We start from the raw sequence: 18,094 nt of genomic DNA on the forward strand, positions 1-18,094 counted from the left end.
ACCTGGTCGGGTGACCACGCCATTATTATTATTATTATTATTATTATTATTATTATTATATAATGAAAAATGCCCAAATATAATACTCTTATTTTATAATTTTGTTTTCCCCCTATTTTATATGTCACCCGCATTTATAGTTTTCCCACATCCGTTGTCATTTTCCCTCCCCCCCTTGAAGGTTTTACTGTATTATCGCAACAAGACAAATACCATGGTTCTACTTTCCCAGCGATAAGTACCATTATGAGGGACCGATGACCTGGATTTTGGACCCCTTTGGACTACAAGCATCATCGATTCAGCATTGTGCTTTAGAAGCAGTCCCTTGGTCAGTAATACTACTGTTTTTTGCTGGTTTCTGGGAATGAGGGGCATAGCGGGTCATCCACTGATTGTTTCAAATTCACATCCATGTCGTCATGTTTTGAATTCTGGTTAGTGGATGATTTATGACTTTTAAATTGTCATTACATTTCATCTCATTTCGTACCACGTGGGCTGTCTTGGAACTGTCGTTACTTCGCTTGATTGCGGCGATTACATCAGAGTTAACCTTAAATAGACTGTTGCCGGATACCACTGATTGACACGCAAATGTGATGCAGATTGTGAGTCAAATTATACTCTCTCTCCATGAGAAATAAACAACAATCGAGTGGTAAATGGCATTTGAATATTTAACATATCAGAGTAGAAAGGCAGATTTGAATGTGGGGCCGAAACATAAATACATAAATCAATCAATCACAATAGCACATATAAGTAAAACTTTACACATTTAATATTCAATAAAATAAAATTCTAGAGGGGAACATACAACATAGAAAGGCCAATATTAAAACAATTAGTAAAGTGCAGTATTTTACGTAATCAGAATCTGATAAAGTACGAACTCCTTCCAAGTCAGATTCCTTTTTCGTCTCTTCATCACTGTTGTTTGTGCCTTTCAGATTAATGACCAGATGATCCACAGTTATATCGCACAGACCGTCCAATTTCCAGAATGTCTGCTCTTCCGCCGCCATGTGGTGAATAAAAGCTTGCCACATTTCAGCGGCTACGTTCACCAGAGCTTCATTAATTAATTTCCTGACTTCTGCCAGTTTGAAGGTTTTATTATTGTGTACAACATGCCCCCTCACCTGGCTCCACACCAAGTCAATCGGTTTCAAAACACAGTGATAACGAGGAAGTCTCAACCCCATATGACCTGCTTCCTGTGCTAGTGTGTCAATAACAAACCTATCGTATGTTTTCATCACACTGTGAGCCTTTATCACTTGGAGTAGTTCATCTTTCACCATATCTTTCTCGTAGGTAAGACCTTTTGCCTCCATCCACGTGATAATGTCATCCTTACGCCACAATCTGGTGGGAATACTGTGATATGATGCATTGTCCATTACAATCACAATCACACTGTTCGATTCAAGCAGAGGTAAAATTTTCTTAAACCATGCAGTAAAAACTTAACCCATCGTCTCCTCACGGAAATCATTAGTTTTCTTCGATTCCATCATAAATTCTCCACCCTCTTAAAACCCATCTTCACTTCCTATGTGCAATAAAATCAGTCGTCTTCCCTTTCCTGTCTGATTTTCTAGACCTGTACTTAATCCTGCTTTGAATGCCTGTTTCTTACGCTTTGTTTGTATCTACCCACACTTTGGAAGTGGTATGTCCTTCGTTTACCCATATTTCATCCAAATAATACAGTTTTCGCCCAGCATGCCTAAGTGCATGAATTTTGCTCAAATAATCCCTCCATCAAAGCAGTATGTCTTCGTGATCCAAAACAAGGTTTTTCTTATTTCTTTTAACAAATTCGAAACTTATTTCCAGAAGAAGCTTGTAAAAGGTTGTTCTTTTAAAATCGGGTAGTTTCGGATCATCACTTACAAAATCCATTACCTTTTCCACTGTTGGCTGTTCGTTTCTCTCAAAGAACTGCTGTACTTTACACCGCATAGCACTTATTACAAATTCATCACACTGAATCTCTAACACAAGTTTCTGGTTCTTCTTTGATTTCCCAGGTGTTGTTACCAATCCTTGGGTGCAGTAGTTCGCTGCGCATGGAATTAATGCTCCACTCCGAAACACCAGTGAACTCGGATGTCAACGTCACAATAACCTTTAACCCTATACTGCATGAATTATTTTTCGTTTCCGTTTGGTGAAGAAAATTTCAAGCTTTAATGTTCAGCATACGCTCAGTGTTAACACTCGTATGTGATGTGGATTGCCATATTGGAATATATATATATATATACACGATTTTTCACGATTTTACGCTGAGCTTTTAACATTCAAAGATCGAACATTACTGCCTACTGGCCATGGGTACGTATTGCAAGGCGCGAGTATACTTGCACGACCGTAGGTCGGTAATGTCTTTTGAGGTTGAGCCAGAGGTACTCCTAAAGCCTTTGGTAATATGATGGGGAGGGCCCACGTAAAATAAACGGTGGTTGGTTCGCGTGGATGTTGACGGGGTGGAAGGAGTACCTTTGGCTGTAGGGCTGTTTTGTCTTATGTTATGTAAAAAAAAAAACCAGGCATCACTGGGATATGTGTTTAATTGACTGTACAGTTGAAGGTGTGCCGTAAAACTACCTCTGTCTATAATATTTATCCATTTACACAGGTGAAAAGTTATTTGTTGCCTAATGGCAACGGTATGCAGTAAAGGGTTAAAGCTAAAGTCGGATATTTCTCACAAAATTTATGAAATGCATTCAATTCAGTTGTCTTCTCGCCACTTTTCAGAGGTTTCCGTTTGCAATCCTTAACGAACTCAAATCGGTGATCCATATTGCACAAGAACGAATAATGTTTCACCCACTCACTTACGCACTGTAACTGCTTGCTTCCTATGCTCACAGTGGTGGGTCAAGCATGAGCACATGCGTCCCAGGCGCTCTTCAATTTGAAATGCTTGCCTGCATTAAACAGCAATGAATACAAATAGTCTTTTTGTGTATTTTTCTGACTTAAATTATTTGAGGAATTATATTTCAGACATTTTGCATGTAGGTTCACATTAGCCGTGATGTGGCTAACGAACTAGTTTCATATCTCTGCGTAAGTGTCCCGTGCCAGCAGTAACCAATAAATGTTAAACGAACCACATGCTCATGTTTACACCACGACTGGTTCTCTGGGTGGAATCTGTATAAATGTTAGGCCCATTCAAACAACAAGCTTCATCATAGTCATCATCAAATGTAAAAAGAAGGCATACCAGAAATGGCTCCAAACAAGGACTAATGTAGATAGGGAATTGTATGTAGAGGAAAGAAACAGAACAAAACAAATAGATGGTGAATCCAAGAAGAAGTCTTCGGAATATTTTGGTAATTACCTGCAAATGCTAGGTCAAGCAGCAGGGAAACCTTTCTGGACAGTAATTAGGAACCTTAAGAAGGGATTGAAAAAAGAAATGAGTGTGTTTTTGGTAAGTTAGGCAAACTCATAATAGATCCCAGGGAATCACTGGAATGTTGGAAGGACTATTTTGAGAATCTTCTCAATGTAAAAGGGTATCTTCCTTGTGATGTCGCAAACACCCGAGCGCACGGGGAAGAGGACACGGGTGTTGGAGAAATAGCACTTTATGAAGTGCAAAAGGATGGTAACTCCATTGTCGTAAACAGCAGGAATAGATGCAATTTGACCTGAAATGGTGAAGTATAGTGGGAAGACAGGGATAAAATGGTTTCATAGAATAATAAGATTAGCATGGAGTGTTAGTAAGATACCTTCAGAATGGACAAAAGCAGTAATTGCACCTATCTATAAGCAAGGGAACAGGAAGGATTGCAACAACTATTGAGGTATCTCATTAATCATTATACCAGGCAAAGTGTACACTAACATCTTGGAAGGAAGGGTGCGATCAGTGGTTGAAAGGAAGTTTGATGAAAACCAGTGTGGTTTCAGATCACAGAGGGCCTGTCAGGATCATCTTTTCAGTATTTGGCTGGTACAGTAGAAGTCGTTATAGCGAGAATTCATAAGGGCGAAAAATTTACTCGCTATAATGGATTGATGTTATATCCGATTTTTTGTGGAAGTTGGGGAAAGATTCACACATTAAAATAGGTATGAAACAGCAATCTGTTTGTTCAAAACTTCCTTTTTCGCAGATTTCCATACTACGGTTTACTTGTAAGGTTCTTTTTGTAATTCCGAGATAACGTGAATGCGTATGTTCAATTTTATTCTGAAAAGTTCTAGTAGTATCACGCCATTGGCTTCTGTGACAAACTTTTCAGTTTTCTTATTTAGTCACCTAACTTAACATAACCTCATATGTATCATGATAACCTTTTCACTATAAATTACTCGGGAATAGCCTTTCCAAAAGTTAACCAGACCTGAGAAAATACACTGAAGCCTCGTAGTGCCTTCCTCATTAAGACAATTTCTCACTTAGCACGTCGTAAATTCAAAGTCCTGATTTACGTCGGGTGAAATCTATTTAAACATACCTCACTTTTTGCGTCACGAATTTTCATTATTACCGCTCAGTACGTTCACATTTTTTCCAGCCCTGAAATTGTTCTTCGTCATCACCCGTGAAAGGAACATTATTTTCAACAGAGATTACAGCCCTTGTCCCAGGAGCCAGGGCAGGAAAAGTTACGCAAAAACTGGAAATGGCCTTGAATTCTGGAAATTGAGAGAATAAATTATAGCTTCGGGAAGCAAGCCATTAGCCTCAAGAAAGTTCAGTTTTGCTTTCCGGTTTTCATGGATATTGCTGAATAACCCATTAAGCCTGTTTGTATTTCGCATTCCATTCAGAAGTTAGAAATTTATTCTGTGTTGAGTGACGCGGTGAAGGGTAGTGAATATTTGTCGCTTGTTAGACTACGTAAGGATTAGGAACATATTCGTGTGAAGTTGACTAGTGTGGTACATATTTGTCCTGTGGTAGCCTTGTTATAGATATTGAAAAAGTTGTGAAATCGCTTACTAATGAAGACAATATCCAGGAAGTGGACAGGCATCCGAATCTTTCAACTGTGGCACGTATCATGAAACTCACACCTTCGAGTTTCAACTCGAGTTAATCAAAGTGTTATCACATTCAAGATGATGGTCAAAGTCATTACTCTCACATATGGCCGAGTTTTACCTCCAAATTCATGGTTGAAGAATGTGGCCATAAAACAATGTTTAACTCACTGGTCCGAAATATAAGGCTTCAGCTGACATTTGTTTTAGAAAATGTGTATTCTGTAATAATGCGTTGGTGTGACGCCGCAAGGGTTGGCATTTCCAAAGTACGTGTTGGCGGTTAATTCAAAATCACATAATTCGAAGTCCGATTTTTGCGTCCCAACGACTTCAAATTAACGAGGTTTTACAGTATTTGAATTAGTCTGTGATATGTGTTCCTTTCATGATTTGCAGTGATGGTACGCACAGCTGTTTCTAAAGCAATATTGAAGAGGACAGCAGACATTGGATCTCCTCTCCTCAAACCTACTTTTACATTGAAGGTTTGCGATACCTTTCCTTGTACACATTACTTCTGTTAAAGCTGTTTTTACCAACCTTGTCCGGCTCCATGGCTAAATGGTTAGCATGCTGGCTTTTGGTCACAAGGGTCCCGGGTTCAATTCCCGGCAGGGTCGGGAATTTTAACCATCGTTGGTGTTACGGAGTTTCGTGGACTTGCAGAGGTGAAAGAAGGTGCGGGGGTGAACGGGCCTCAAAATAAGAAATTAAAGTTAAGATAAAATTTAACAAGGTTATATTTTCTTTTCAAAATTAAGAAATAACAAGCATGGCAGGTACAGAGTAGCAAGGCAACAAAAGTGCAATTACAGTATTTACAGGATTTGGGCTTCGAGCCCCGAATTCACAATTCTTGGGCAATTAGCCCAACTTTACTCCAAAATAAGTTTTCACAGAGGGGCAGAAAACCCCATTCATGCCCAGGAGCACTTGCTCCAAAATTACACAGTAAAGCCTCCTCGAGGCATACAACTCTCAATTTTCAAGAAAGAGCCACTCGCTCTCAAACCTTAAGCCTATCAAAGGCCACACCAAACTCCACTTTCAAGTTGTCCTCCACGGACACGAAAACAGGGGTAAAATACCCAACCTACTGAGGCCTATTAAGAGAGAAAAGGTTAATTACATGGCCTCAAAAATACCAATTTGAGAGGAGGCAAGCAGCACTCCTAATACATTTGTTTAAAACCTAAACTGGCTCTAGGCCGCTAATGCAAGGGCTAATCCCATACTAAAGAGGTGACTTTAGAAATAAACAATTTACATTACATTAAGGAAGAATCGGTTGTTAAAAATAAGTTCACCTCAAAACAATATGCGTGGGAGTTCAAGAGGGTTAAGCACTCTCTATCCCAAATTTTTAGTTTAAAAAGATAGAATTGAAACTAAGTGTCTTTACATTTTAGAGGAAAGTTACATGGTGAAAGGTTTCGGACCTGCCCCGAGAGTTAAACTGCTGAGCTAGCAAGAAAAGAAGTTCTTAAACGGCCATTACCTTGTTGTTCTGCTGCCCGAAGAAAGAGGCGCTTCCCGCCCCCTGCTATGTACTTTACACACTGAAAGATAGTACAGAAGTGGCCCGGAGCCCCTAAAATCAGCAGTTTATATACTCTCGCGGAAAGTTCGAGGCGTTTGAGGAATGAGAACACCCTCCCACAAAAACTTTATTGGCTAGGGTTAAGCAGCATATCCCCGTTGAGGAAGATACATCTGATTGGTCATAAATTAATTAAAGAAATTCGGGATTGGCTAAATTCAAAACAAGGGGAAAGAAAGGGTTATACAGCCAACTTAAACAATAACAGAAGGAAATTTAACAAGAAACAAACTTTTGAAATAAAAATTTCTCCAAAAAACAGTTCTTTCACTACGCACTAGGGTGCACTGTTGTAGTTCTTCAGTAGTGTCCTCTAGAAGAGAAAGTTCACACTTCTTACTACAGGTAAAACAAAAATACATCAAAAACGACCCAGTTCAGAAACTTCAAAATTTCCAAGTAGTGACATCTTCTGAGAAACTTGAACATTAATACATTAGATAAAGTTCAGACTTCCTCCAGCAGAGGAGTTTCAACTGGCGCAAAGTTTGAATTAGCGGCATGGAGGTGTACCGCCCGGTACAGTTGGTTAATTTCGCTGACACGGGGGCTGGGTGTAAATGTCGTCTTCATCATCATTTCATCCTCATCATGACGCGTAGGTCGCCTACGGGAGTCAAATCAAAATACCTGCACCTGGCGAGCCGAACATGTCCTCGGACACTCCCGGCATTAAAAGCCATACGCCATTTCATTTCTTTTTTTTTTTTTTTTCACCAACCTAATCAGTTTCCCAGGATAACCAAGGGCTTTCATTTCGATGAGTAGTTTTCCACTTCACACTGAATCGTACGCTTGTTTAAAATCAACATACAGTTTATATAGTGGTATGTTATATTCATAACACCTCTCGAGGATGATCCTCATTGTAAAGATATGATCTATTGCTGAACAGTTTGCACGAAATCCACACTGATATTCTCCAAGATCCTGCTCTGCTTTCTGCGTTAGACACTTAGATGTTATTATGGTATGCACAGCAGAGATATTCCTCTATAATTTTCACATTTCAATTTATTTCCTTTCTTAACCCTCTACTGCATACTGTTGCCTTTAGGCAACAAATAACTTTTCACCTGTATAAATGGATAAATATTGTAGAAAAAGGTAGTTTTACGGCACACATTCAACTGTACAAACAATTAAACACATATCCCAGTGATGCCTTGTTTTTTTTTTACATAACGTAAGACAGAACAGCCCTACAACCAAAGGTACTCCTTCCACCCCGTCAACATCCACGCAAACCATCCGCCGTTTATTTTACGTGGGCCCTCCCCATCACATTACCACAGGCTTCAGGGCTCTGGCTCAACCTCAAAGACATTACCGACCTACGGTTCTGCAAGTTGTAGTTGCGCCTTGCAGTACGTACCCATGGCCAATAGGTAGTAATGTTCGGTCTTTGAATGTTGAAAGCTTAGCGTTGCCTTCCTTCATTTTCCTTCTGTGTTGCTTTGGTACACGCCTTGTGTAGTCTCTCACTGTGATCCGCTGGCAGCTCACTTCTCTAGTGAAGTCATCTACAGCATTTATTTGTTGCATGTGTGTTTTGAGGCTTTAAATCGGTGTGTGATTGTCTTGTGTTGAGTGAGAGTTATGCGATTAGCCTCTCTGTGGGATTTCTTTATTTATCATTAATACTGTGATCTTGTTTAGAATCATCTACAGTATTTATTTGTTGCCTTGGTTTTGTAGCGTTTATTGCCTGGAGAAATGTATTAAATGCAATTAAATGCAACCCTCGAGCCTATACACATTATTAGTCTATTTTCTCCCTAGTTTGCCTTACACTTCAATGCAGAGGTTTTCCATGTGCCTTAGTTTACCTCTGATTCTGTACAAACACAAATAGTCCCTGTAAAACTCCTGTTCTCTTTAGTTCATAAAAATAATTTGTAGCTTGGTGTCTTCCGCAATTTTGTCTTCAACTTAAATACTGAATTTCATAAATTTGTGTGCCGGTGTTTTCCCGTCATGGTGTTGAGTAGAGCCTTTCGATATGGCAACCCTGCTGTCATAAGGGCAATACTGTTTTCTTAACGTGGAGTGAGCTATAGTTCAAAATTGTGTAGCGTTCTGTTTGGACAATGCTCCAGTCAAGATTAGAAGAAAAATGAAGTTGCTGCTGTTTTTAGGGAAGCACAAGTCATCTGTCTTCGTACTAGGTTGCTCATGCCATTTAATTAACTTGGCTGCTGAGAAAGTTGCAAGCAGTTCGCCTGTTAAAGTCGATGAAATATTAGTAGACATCTTAGAGGAATGAACGCCTTAAGAAATTCCAAGAGCTTCACAACAAGGAAACGAAGAATATACTGAAACAAACATGTTTGCACAAGGTGGCTATCGTTAGGAAGGTGTCTGCAGAGGCTGTTAGAGCAATGGGATCCACTACTTGGTTTCTTTAAAGATGAGGTGCTTGTTAATGTTCAGTGTGCATCAACTACTAGCCTGGTAGTTCCAAAGACCATGAAAAGAGGAAAGCTACTGAGTCGTCAAAATCCCTCCAGAACATTTGCACGTGCCTCGAAATCTGACAATCCTGTGCTAAAGAATAAGAACTTTATTCAAAATCGTGAAGAAATTAATAACAAATATTTGAACTCTGGAGTTTACAAATTAGAATGCCAATCCTGTATTACCAGCTATATTGGTCAAACAGGCCGCAATTTTGTCATAAGATACGCCGAACATTGCAACACTCTCTAATATAATCATTTTTCAGTTATGAATGAACATCATAAAGCTTCCAGCCACGAATACACTTCAGTAGATAAATATCTTAAGATCTTGCAGTATGAGCAAACTGCAAAAAGGCACCTTGCTCAGCGTTAGCGAGAGCGTCCACATCAATTCAGATCAGTTTATGAACCCCTCTCACAATTTAAATGAAGTCAATGAGAAAGAGAACATTCTACTTGAAACATTCATTCTATATATTTGTCAGAACTTCCATAATATAAACAAACCCCGCCTCCATCTCTCCAACTCACCACCACTCCTCCCCAAAACACCCCTGCACCACCCCTCTCCCTCCGCTCCTTCCATCCGCGCAAACACAGCTGAACCAACCATAGACTTGATCGCGCGAATGAGACAGTTACTTTGAGAAGGCCAGGCCATTTGAGAGAACAACCACCTTCTAAACACTGTAGTTTTCTACGCACCCATTCCACACTTTTTACTTATCAGCCCAAGTTTCTCACATTTTTCCATTACAGATTGGAACTTCATTGACTGTTCCCACTTGGTCACTTACAGTTTACCATGCACCTGTCATCTCCCTAACACAGCTTCTCAATTTTAATTGGTTTGTTATTGGAAATAAATTTTCCAGCTAACTCATTTATGGTTGCCAGTGGTTCGTCTCAGTGTACCTCCACTATACGCGCTAACAATACATCTTGGTATGTGTGCTAGTTTCCAACCGATGAGCCAGATTGGCTCACTGGGATGAAACGCTGGCAACCAAGAATGAGTTAGCTGGAAAATGTATAATTTCCAGGTCAATTAGTGTATATTTGAATTACCAGGCAAGTTGGCCGTGTGGTTAGGTGCGCGTGGCTGTAAGCTTGCATCCGGGAGATAGTGGGTTCGAATCCCGCTGTTGGCAGCCCTGAAGAAAGTTTTCCGTGGTTTCCGATTGTCGCACCAGGCAAATGCTGAGGCTGTACCTTAAGGCCATGGCCGCTTCCTTCCTATTCCTAGGCCTTTCCTGTCACATCGTTGCCATAAGACCTACCTGTGTCGATGCTACATAAAGCCACTAGCAAAAAAATGTATATTTGAATTATGAAGGGAAAAATTGGATACATTAAAAGAAGCGCCATTTCAAATGTAGAATTGTGTAGCGTTGCACGGGTACATGAGGTAGTTCTTTATAAAATCAAAGAATCATAACAAAAGAGAGAACCTATGGTTAGTTAACATTTTTCCAACCATGGACTGGCCAAAGATGGTAGTGTACTCCATTATGATGCAATGGTTAATTTTTTTTACTATCCCCGTGTTGAGGATGCATGCTTGCATGCATAACACTTGTCGTCATATGTTTGGCCTATTTAAGCTGACTTCACAGCTTTTTTCTCTGTCACTGTGAATGAGATTCTTTGGACCTAACATTGAAGTCTGAAATTAATGTTTTAGGAAATGCACAGTTCAAAATAATTAGGAGAACATGTTGTGTAGCATCTAGTATGTGAACATTAATTTGGTAGATGGGATTCAAATTGCCGTACAGCATACCCGAGACCTTAGCTATTCAGGGTATGTCAAATTGAAGTTATACTCCCTGTAGGCATAGCATTAAACTGTCAGGTGACCCCTCAAAACAAAGTGAATAGAGGCGCGTCCCTGTGTTGTGGGGTACACAGACAACTGCGGTCATTTGAACATGTTGTACGTCAACCAGCACATCCCATAAGATATCTTAACGAGGTTTAAGCTGCAAGGGCCATCAATTTGATTCAGGAAGGATGGACTTTGTCATGTTGTTGTGGATCTCAGTGTCTCTCCGTCAGTTATTCACCACTTGTGGAATCGCTACAATGAGACAGGCCAGTTCACAAGGAGGGTTGGACAAGGTTGTGGACGCATGACAACCCCACAGAATAACCTGTATTTGACCATCTGTGCATTGCGGCATTGTTCAGCAATTGCCAGAGAACTGTGTCAAGACCTCAGGAGGGTCACTGGAGTCACGGTGTCTGACCAGACAGCAGGGAACAGGTTAAGAGAAGTGTTCTTATGACCCAGACGTCCTGTTTAATGCAGCAAGATCGCGCAGCTCGCTTTTTGTTTGTCCGTACCCCCCCGTCAACTGGCAACTTCGTCAATGGAAACCTGTGTTGTTCACAGATGAGTCCTAATTTCCCTTGACACAGCGTGATGGATGTCAATGTGTATGGAGACACCTTGGTGAGCAGTACATGCCAAATGTTGTCCAGGAAGGCGACCGATTCGGACAGGGTTCTGTGATGGTGTGGGGTGGCATCAGTATTGATGGTCATACGGATCTTGTCGTCATCCGTGTTAATCTTACTGCTGCGGTGTACATCGAGCCGATACTGCTACAGCATGTGTTGGTTGCTGCATACGGTGTTGGCCCTGAATTCGTACTCGTGCATGACAATGCCAGGGCTCATGTAGCGCACACCATCAGAGCTGTCTTCTGAGAACTGAACATTCAAGTGATAGAATGGCCAGCAGTGAGTCCCAGCCTTAATCCCATCGAGCACGTGTGGGTTAAGCTTGACAGAAGAGTTTGTGGATGTCCTGTGCCACCATAGACTCTCCAGGACCTCTAACAGGCTCTCATTGAAGAATGGAACCTGATACCGTAACGTGACCTCCATCGGCTTATACGGAGCATGCCATATAGGTGTCAAGCTGTGATAAATGCTCGTGGAAGAGATATACGCCATATTGAAGCTCTCCAACTGTGATGAAAATCCACCCTGGACGACTGTTATCACTTAGGACATTTCCGTTTGTGTTCTGAAACTGAACGCGAATCCATCAATGTTCTTTTGTATACTTTAACGGTAAAGAATAAAGGTGTGAGGTATTGTTTTGTGGAGCATGGCATACATTCAGAAACATGTTCCCCCCCCCCCAAACATGTTCCCCCCCCCTTTTTTTTTTTGAATTGTGTATAAGGCATGACATTTATCCTTCACTGTATGACCATCGCCATAAGTCCTATCTGTGTTGGTGCAACGTAAAGCAAAGTCCAAAATAAAAAGTTAGCAGTAGGTTAACAAATACAATTTTTTTCATAACTAGTAGGTTGATACTCTGTTACTCTTTATTATAATCAGAAACTAATGATTTCTCAACTTATTTCTTAAAGTACTGATTATATTGATGGGTATAATTGGCTTCTCATGGTCATGACTACTTTGTGCTTGGAGATTAATCTGATGGATTTCTTTTCGTTTCTTGGAATGCCATGGTGTGCAGGATAACCGAACGAGCAGTTGCGTGTTTTGTATCGCGCAGCTGTGGGCTTCCATTCAGGCGATAGTGAGTTCGAACCCCATTGTCGGCAGCCTTGAGTATGGTTTTTTGTTGGTTCCCATTTTTACACCAGGCAAATGCTGGAGATTTACGTTAATTAAGGTCTTGGTCGCTTCCTTCCCACTCCAAGACCTTTCCTATCCCAAGTCCCCTTAAGACCTATCTATGTCAGTGCAATGTGAAGCAAATTGTAAACAAGCAAAAAATTATTGTGAAGGTGTTTCAGTTCTCTTCAATCATATAATTTACCACTTTCACGTTCCAGGGAAGGATGTCATTTTACAACTTAAACTCTTTTAGCATATCAGGAAAAACTAAATAGAGAAACTCCATCGTAGACTGAAAAACCACAACTGAGTGCCCTATTTCCACTCATAATCATGTTTAGAAAACACTGATTATGATGATATGCCAATAATAATGTTATTGGCTTTACATCCCACTAATCACTGGTACTTTTGCAATTTTCGGAGATGCCAGAATGTTGTCCCACAGGAGTTCTTTTATTTGCTGGCAAGTCTACCAACATGAGGCTGACATGTTTGAGCACCAAATATCACCGGACTGAACTGGGATCGACCCTGCCAACTTGGGCTCAGAAAGCCAGCGCCTCAACCGGCAATGACTATAGTTTGTCTACTTTGGCCTAAAATCTCGCCAATGCTTTTAGGCTTAAAAAGTCATTTGCTTCATGTGAGAGAGAATGTTTTTGGTCGTTGGGCAGAATTATGCCAAAGTAGTTGCCATTTACACAAAAGAGAACTTCTCTGGTTCGGGAACCTTTCACTGTAGCTTGCACTAAGTACTGATATTTATCCTCAGATGCAATGTCTGGATCTTTGTCTTATCTTCTCAAACTGACCCCAAAATTGCACCAACTGCTGCACATCGCCATCAAATTTCATAAGTTCGAACTTTGGGGGTTTGAACTTCTGTTTCTGTGCAATGTCCACACTGTTCCCTGCACTACTTGTATTTTGCAGGACATCTTTTGAGGTTAAAATTTCATTGACACACACCTATTTCTAGAAACTGGATCTGGTAGTTAGTTACCAGCCAGTGTAGCCTTTTCATCTACATCTGTGTAGCCAGTATCTATCTTTAAGCTTAGCACCTTACTGTAAAGTTTTTGTAGTTCTTCGTTCTTCTTTTGTAATAACGAAAAGGAAACTTAGTTTTCTTCTCATTTTGTTGAATTCTATGCCTCTGACATTCTCTTCGACAATTTCACTGTTGATAAAGTTTAACTGTTCTGCTAATGCGTTTCGTGTTGCTTTTTTAAATTTGATTGCACAATATAATTCATGCTGTAAATCTTCATGATCTGCAAGTGTTGACTTGGTAATCGAAAATTTAATTAAGTTTCACGTTAAGGTCTTTGTCTCTATAGGTGTTCTGTGTTCTGTTATGGTCGCCAATAATTTTTCGCTCACCAGCATATCAGATTCGATAAAAATGAAACAGTTATATTCAGGTACTTCAACGTAAGCCTCGACATCTTTTGTCAGTCCCAAGTAGCCATCTTATTATTGTTCTGTACTACAAAAGAAAAAAATAAGGAAAGAGAGGAATATAAAAGAGTATCGATGAACTGTCACTGCTACCACCCTTGATGTCAACACATCTTTTGTTCCAAATCTCAATGGCTTAACAAACCCAATGACATTTATTTTATGCAATAACAAACACAAGTTAATATTGCTTTTGATCTCAAGAATGTCCGGCTCCATGGCTAAATGGTTAGCGTGCTGGCCTTTCGTCACAGGGATCCTGGGTTCGATATCCGACAGGGTCGGGAATTTTAACCACATTGGCATTTAAAGCCATACGCCATTTTATTTCATCTCAAGAATGTTAGGCCCCTTTAAACAACAAGCATCATCATCGATCTCAAGAATGCTTTAATCCACATGAAATGGTATTAGATTACTGTGGTAATAATTTTCATATTTGAATTGCTCTGTTAATAAATCAGTTGTAACTTTGTTCCTTGGTAATTATAAGATAAAAGTATATATTAAATGTTACCATTAAAATATTTATTTTTATATGTAATGTAGTTGTTTTTCAATAAATAATTTTAAAAGAAGGAAGGAAAAGGAAGTGGAGAGAGAATTAGACCAGCTACGGGGACAGTGGAGGCTGGAATATTCTTTTTTCTTCCTTGTAAAACATTCTGTTCGATAAATTAACTTGTCACTCAGTTTTCGTGAGTCATGGAAATTTTTTTTAGTAGGTCAGGGAAACTCAAGAGAGAATTTCTGTGGACACTATGATGCATTACATTTGAATTATCAGTGTCATTTTAGTACTCGGCATCATCAGAGTTCCAAGAGACACAAGTGAGGTTAGAATCCTGATTGCTAGCATTTATTCATTGTCGGACATGGTTATAGGTAGTTGTCATATTCAGATACCTTGCAAAATATCTCTGGGACAAGTCCCTCTACCACATGTAGTTTGGTGGTGGTGGTTGTTATTGTTACTTTCTCTTAAAACAACCACCTTCACAAACGAAGATTTTCCTTATATCATTTGTTTACTTTCAGGGCGTTTGGGCTGATGATCCTAAAGTCTGGCCTCTTAAAACAATCACCTCCATCATCATCAAATTATGTTTGGTTGGATAATGAATAAGCTGTTCAGGGGAATAGTATTTCATTGTTCGTGTTCACAACCCAAAGATGCTAGTGTGATAATGTCTTTGTGACAGTCTGGTATTAGTGTCTGATGTGTTCATTAGTACCATTAAGGTTTAGTATGTTATCTAGCCTTAGTGAAAATATGTGGTACAATTAATAACAACCAACTCTGCATAAAGAAAATTTGGTAGATTAAAAATTCAGTGATTTGTTTTCAGTTGTTCTTATAATATTTTGGTGTATTTTTCTCTTTGTATTGTAGAAAAGAAAAAGATGGACATGTTTGCTGAGTCACCCTCGCCTCCAGGAAGTGCTAAGAGCAAACCTGCGCAGGCAGAAACTCCCACTGTTATGTCTGCTAAATGGAAGATGCAAATTGGGTCTGTCAGTGCTAGGTATGGTATTCTCTACTAGTACTTAACTGACTTGTGATGTGTGTACTTGTGACTGTATTTCTCTTTTCTTTCTTCCAGGATTAAAAAGAAGGATAAAGTACAAACTGATAAGGAGCCATGGGATGAAGTAGAAGAGAAGAGATTCATATTTATTAAAGATGACCCAGATAAAACTGTCAGTGATGATGAAAATGAGAACCATAAGAAAAAACTACAAACTGAAGACAAATTTCCTTCCAGGAAAGTAAGAGATGGATCCGATAAATCAGGTTCTGACAAAGTGAAGAAAGAAAACCCTGATGATGCTCGTGAGGATTCTGTTGCTAAAACTCAGCAATTTGTGGACAAATTTCAAGGAGGATTCCGCATAAATTCTCGTGTAATGGATAAGAAGACTGAAGAATTACCACCTTTGCCACCCGGTGTACCTCCTACTAAAACATCTTTTACTATTACAAGTAGTAGTAAAACTGGTGCTACAGCTTCATCAAGCATTCCCCCAAAAGGGCCAAGAACTGATAGTGATAGTGATTCTACCACAACTTCAGAGAAGAGGAAAAAGAAGAAGTCCTTACCTTCACAGCAAGCTAAAGGTACTTCCTCTAGAGAATCATCACGCAGTAGATCACGTTCTCGTACCAAATACAGTCGTGGATCAAGCAATAGCAGCTCACGGTCCCGTTCTTATCCCAAGAATCGTAGTCGTTCCAAGTCTGGTTCCTACGATCGACGACGATCTCGTTCTGGTTCATATGCCAGGTATGGAAGCCGTTCACGTTCTCGGTCGTACACAAGGTATCGTAGCTCTGGTTCCCGTTCTCGATCACATTCCTATCGTAGTCGTAGCCGCTCATATGATCGTTATTCTCGCAGTCGATCACGTTCTGATGATTATCATAGACGCAGTAGGAGTGTGTCTGATGATAGGCGTAGAAAGCATGACTACCACATGAACAAATATCAGGGCCGTTATCCACGTAATCGCGGTACATATTACCGTCCTCGGTTTCAAAACTTCAAAAATCCTAGAGGTGGTTTCCAGCAACGAGGTGGACGAAACTTTCATCAGAAATATCAGCAAGGCCGTGGTAACAGACCTTATGGTAACAGAGGAAGAGGTAGAGGAGGAAGAGGGCGTTACTTCCACTACAAACCTAGTTCTGGTTATAAGGACTACCATAGTCGCCGCTATGATGGAAATCGTCCACGATCAAGAGGTAGTGATGATAGGAGAAGTTACAGTAGAGAGGATGATGATCCAATGAAGAAAGTTGATGCAGCTAAAGAGAAGATAAATAAATATATTGCTGAAGAAAACAAGAAAGACGAGGCAGGTCCATCTTCAAGTAAATCACGTGATGAACCTCTTAGTGAGGGAGAGGCTGTTGATGATGATGATTATGGACTGCCCCCCCTGCCTTCTAGTGGCCCTCCTTCACGTGAAAGCAGCTATGTGGATCGCAAAGCATATGATGGAAAATGGGCAGAGAAAGAATCTGATGACAAAAATTCAAGAAGTAAGGTTCCTGAAGGACCTAGGTTGCCACCAGAGAATAGCATAGAGGAAATGGATAAATTTCTGAACAAAGTGAAAGCTCAAAAAAAGGAAGAAATGAAAGAGAGAAACAAGTCTTTTGTGAAATCTAATAACTGGTAATTATGTTGATGTACGTAAGTGGATAGATTTTATTCTCTATGGAATGGCATTCCATTGAAGGTACTCTCATTAATATCTGTGTATCATTTAATTTGGATTTAATCTTGTGTAGGAAAGTGACTTGCATCAATTGTGTTCTGTCTTCAGTTATACTCTGTAAGCATTGTGTATATTTGATTTACTGCCGTACTTGGTGTGCAGTTTCAGATTGTTGGTTTCAGTTAATTACACGTTTGTATATTATTTTTATGAAATATGTACAGATATTTTCTCTCCTAGTAATTCATTCTGTATTCAGTCTTTCTTCATATTTTACAGTGTTTAGACCTAAATTGTCGTAATAAAAATGTGTATATAGTTATTGCTTGTGTTGTTTTTGTGCTAGTCTTTTGAATATTGTGGACCATTTTGCTTTCAGTAAATGTATTCATGATGAGAGTGGCGGTAATTGTTTCAACCCACCAAACATCAAGATCAGCCCACTTTTAGTTCACAGATGTATTAACTTGGATATGTTCGAAGCGGTAATACTAAAAAGGGGAAGCTATGAACTAATACATGAAAACACCAGTGGAACTTCATTTCATGTAGCACGTGGGCATAGATGAACAAGTGGTAAGATTAAAGTTGCACTAATTTCACAGAACCCCGTGGTGTAGGGGCATCGTGCCTGCCTCTTACCCAGAGGCCCCGGGTTCGATTCCTGGGCCAGGTCAGGGATTTTTACCTGGACCTGAGGGCTGGTTTGAGGTCC

General features: G+C 39.9%; 1 protein-coding gene across 5 annotated transcripts in view; it reads left to right on the forward strand.

Moving 5' to 3' along the window:
• Positions 1–17,701, forward strand: part of LOC136873919 (peptidyl-prolyl cis-trans isomerase 1) — a 250,589-nt gene extending 232,888 nt beyond the window's left edge. For all 5 annotated transcript variants that reach the window (XM_067147266.2, XM_067147268.2, XM_067147267.2 and 2 more), the window contains 2 exons: positions 15,551–15,683; positions 15,762–17,701. In XM_067147266.2, the coding sequence (XP_067003367.1) occupies positions 15,551–15,683; positions 15,762–17,340 (1,712 nt within the window). In that variant the 3' untranslated portion in view covers positions 17,341–17,701. The remainder of the gene's footprint in view (positions 1–15,550; positions 15,684–15,761) is intronic.
• The last annotated feature ends 393 nt before the right edge of the window (positions 17,702–18,094 follow it).

The sequence above is a fragment of the Anabrus simplex genome, chromosome 5, assembly GCF_040414725.1.
Source record: "Anabrus simplex isolate iqAnaSimp1 chromosome 5, ASM4041472v1, whole genome shotgun sequence".
Classification (NCBI taxonomy): Eukaryota; Metazoa; Arthropoda; class Insecta; order Orthoptera; family Tettigoniidae; genus Anabrus; species Anabrus simplex.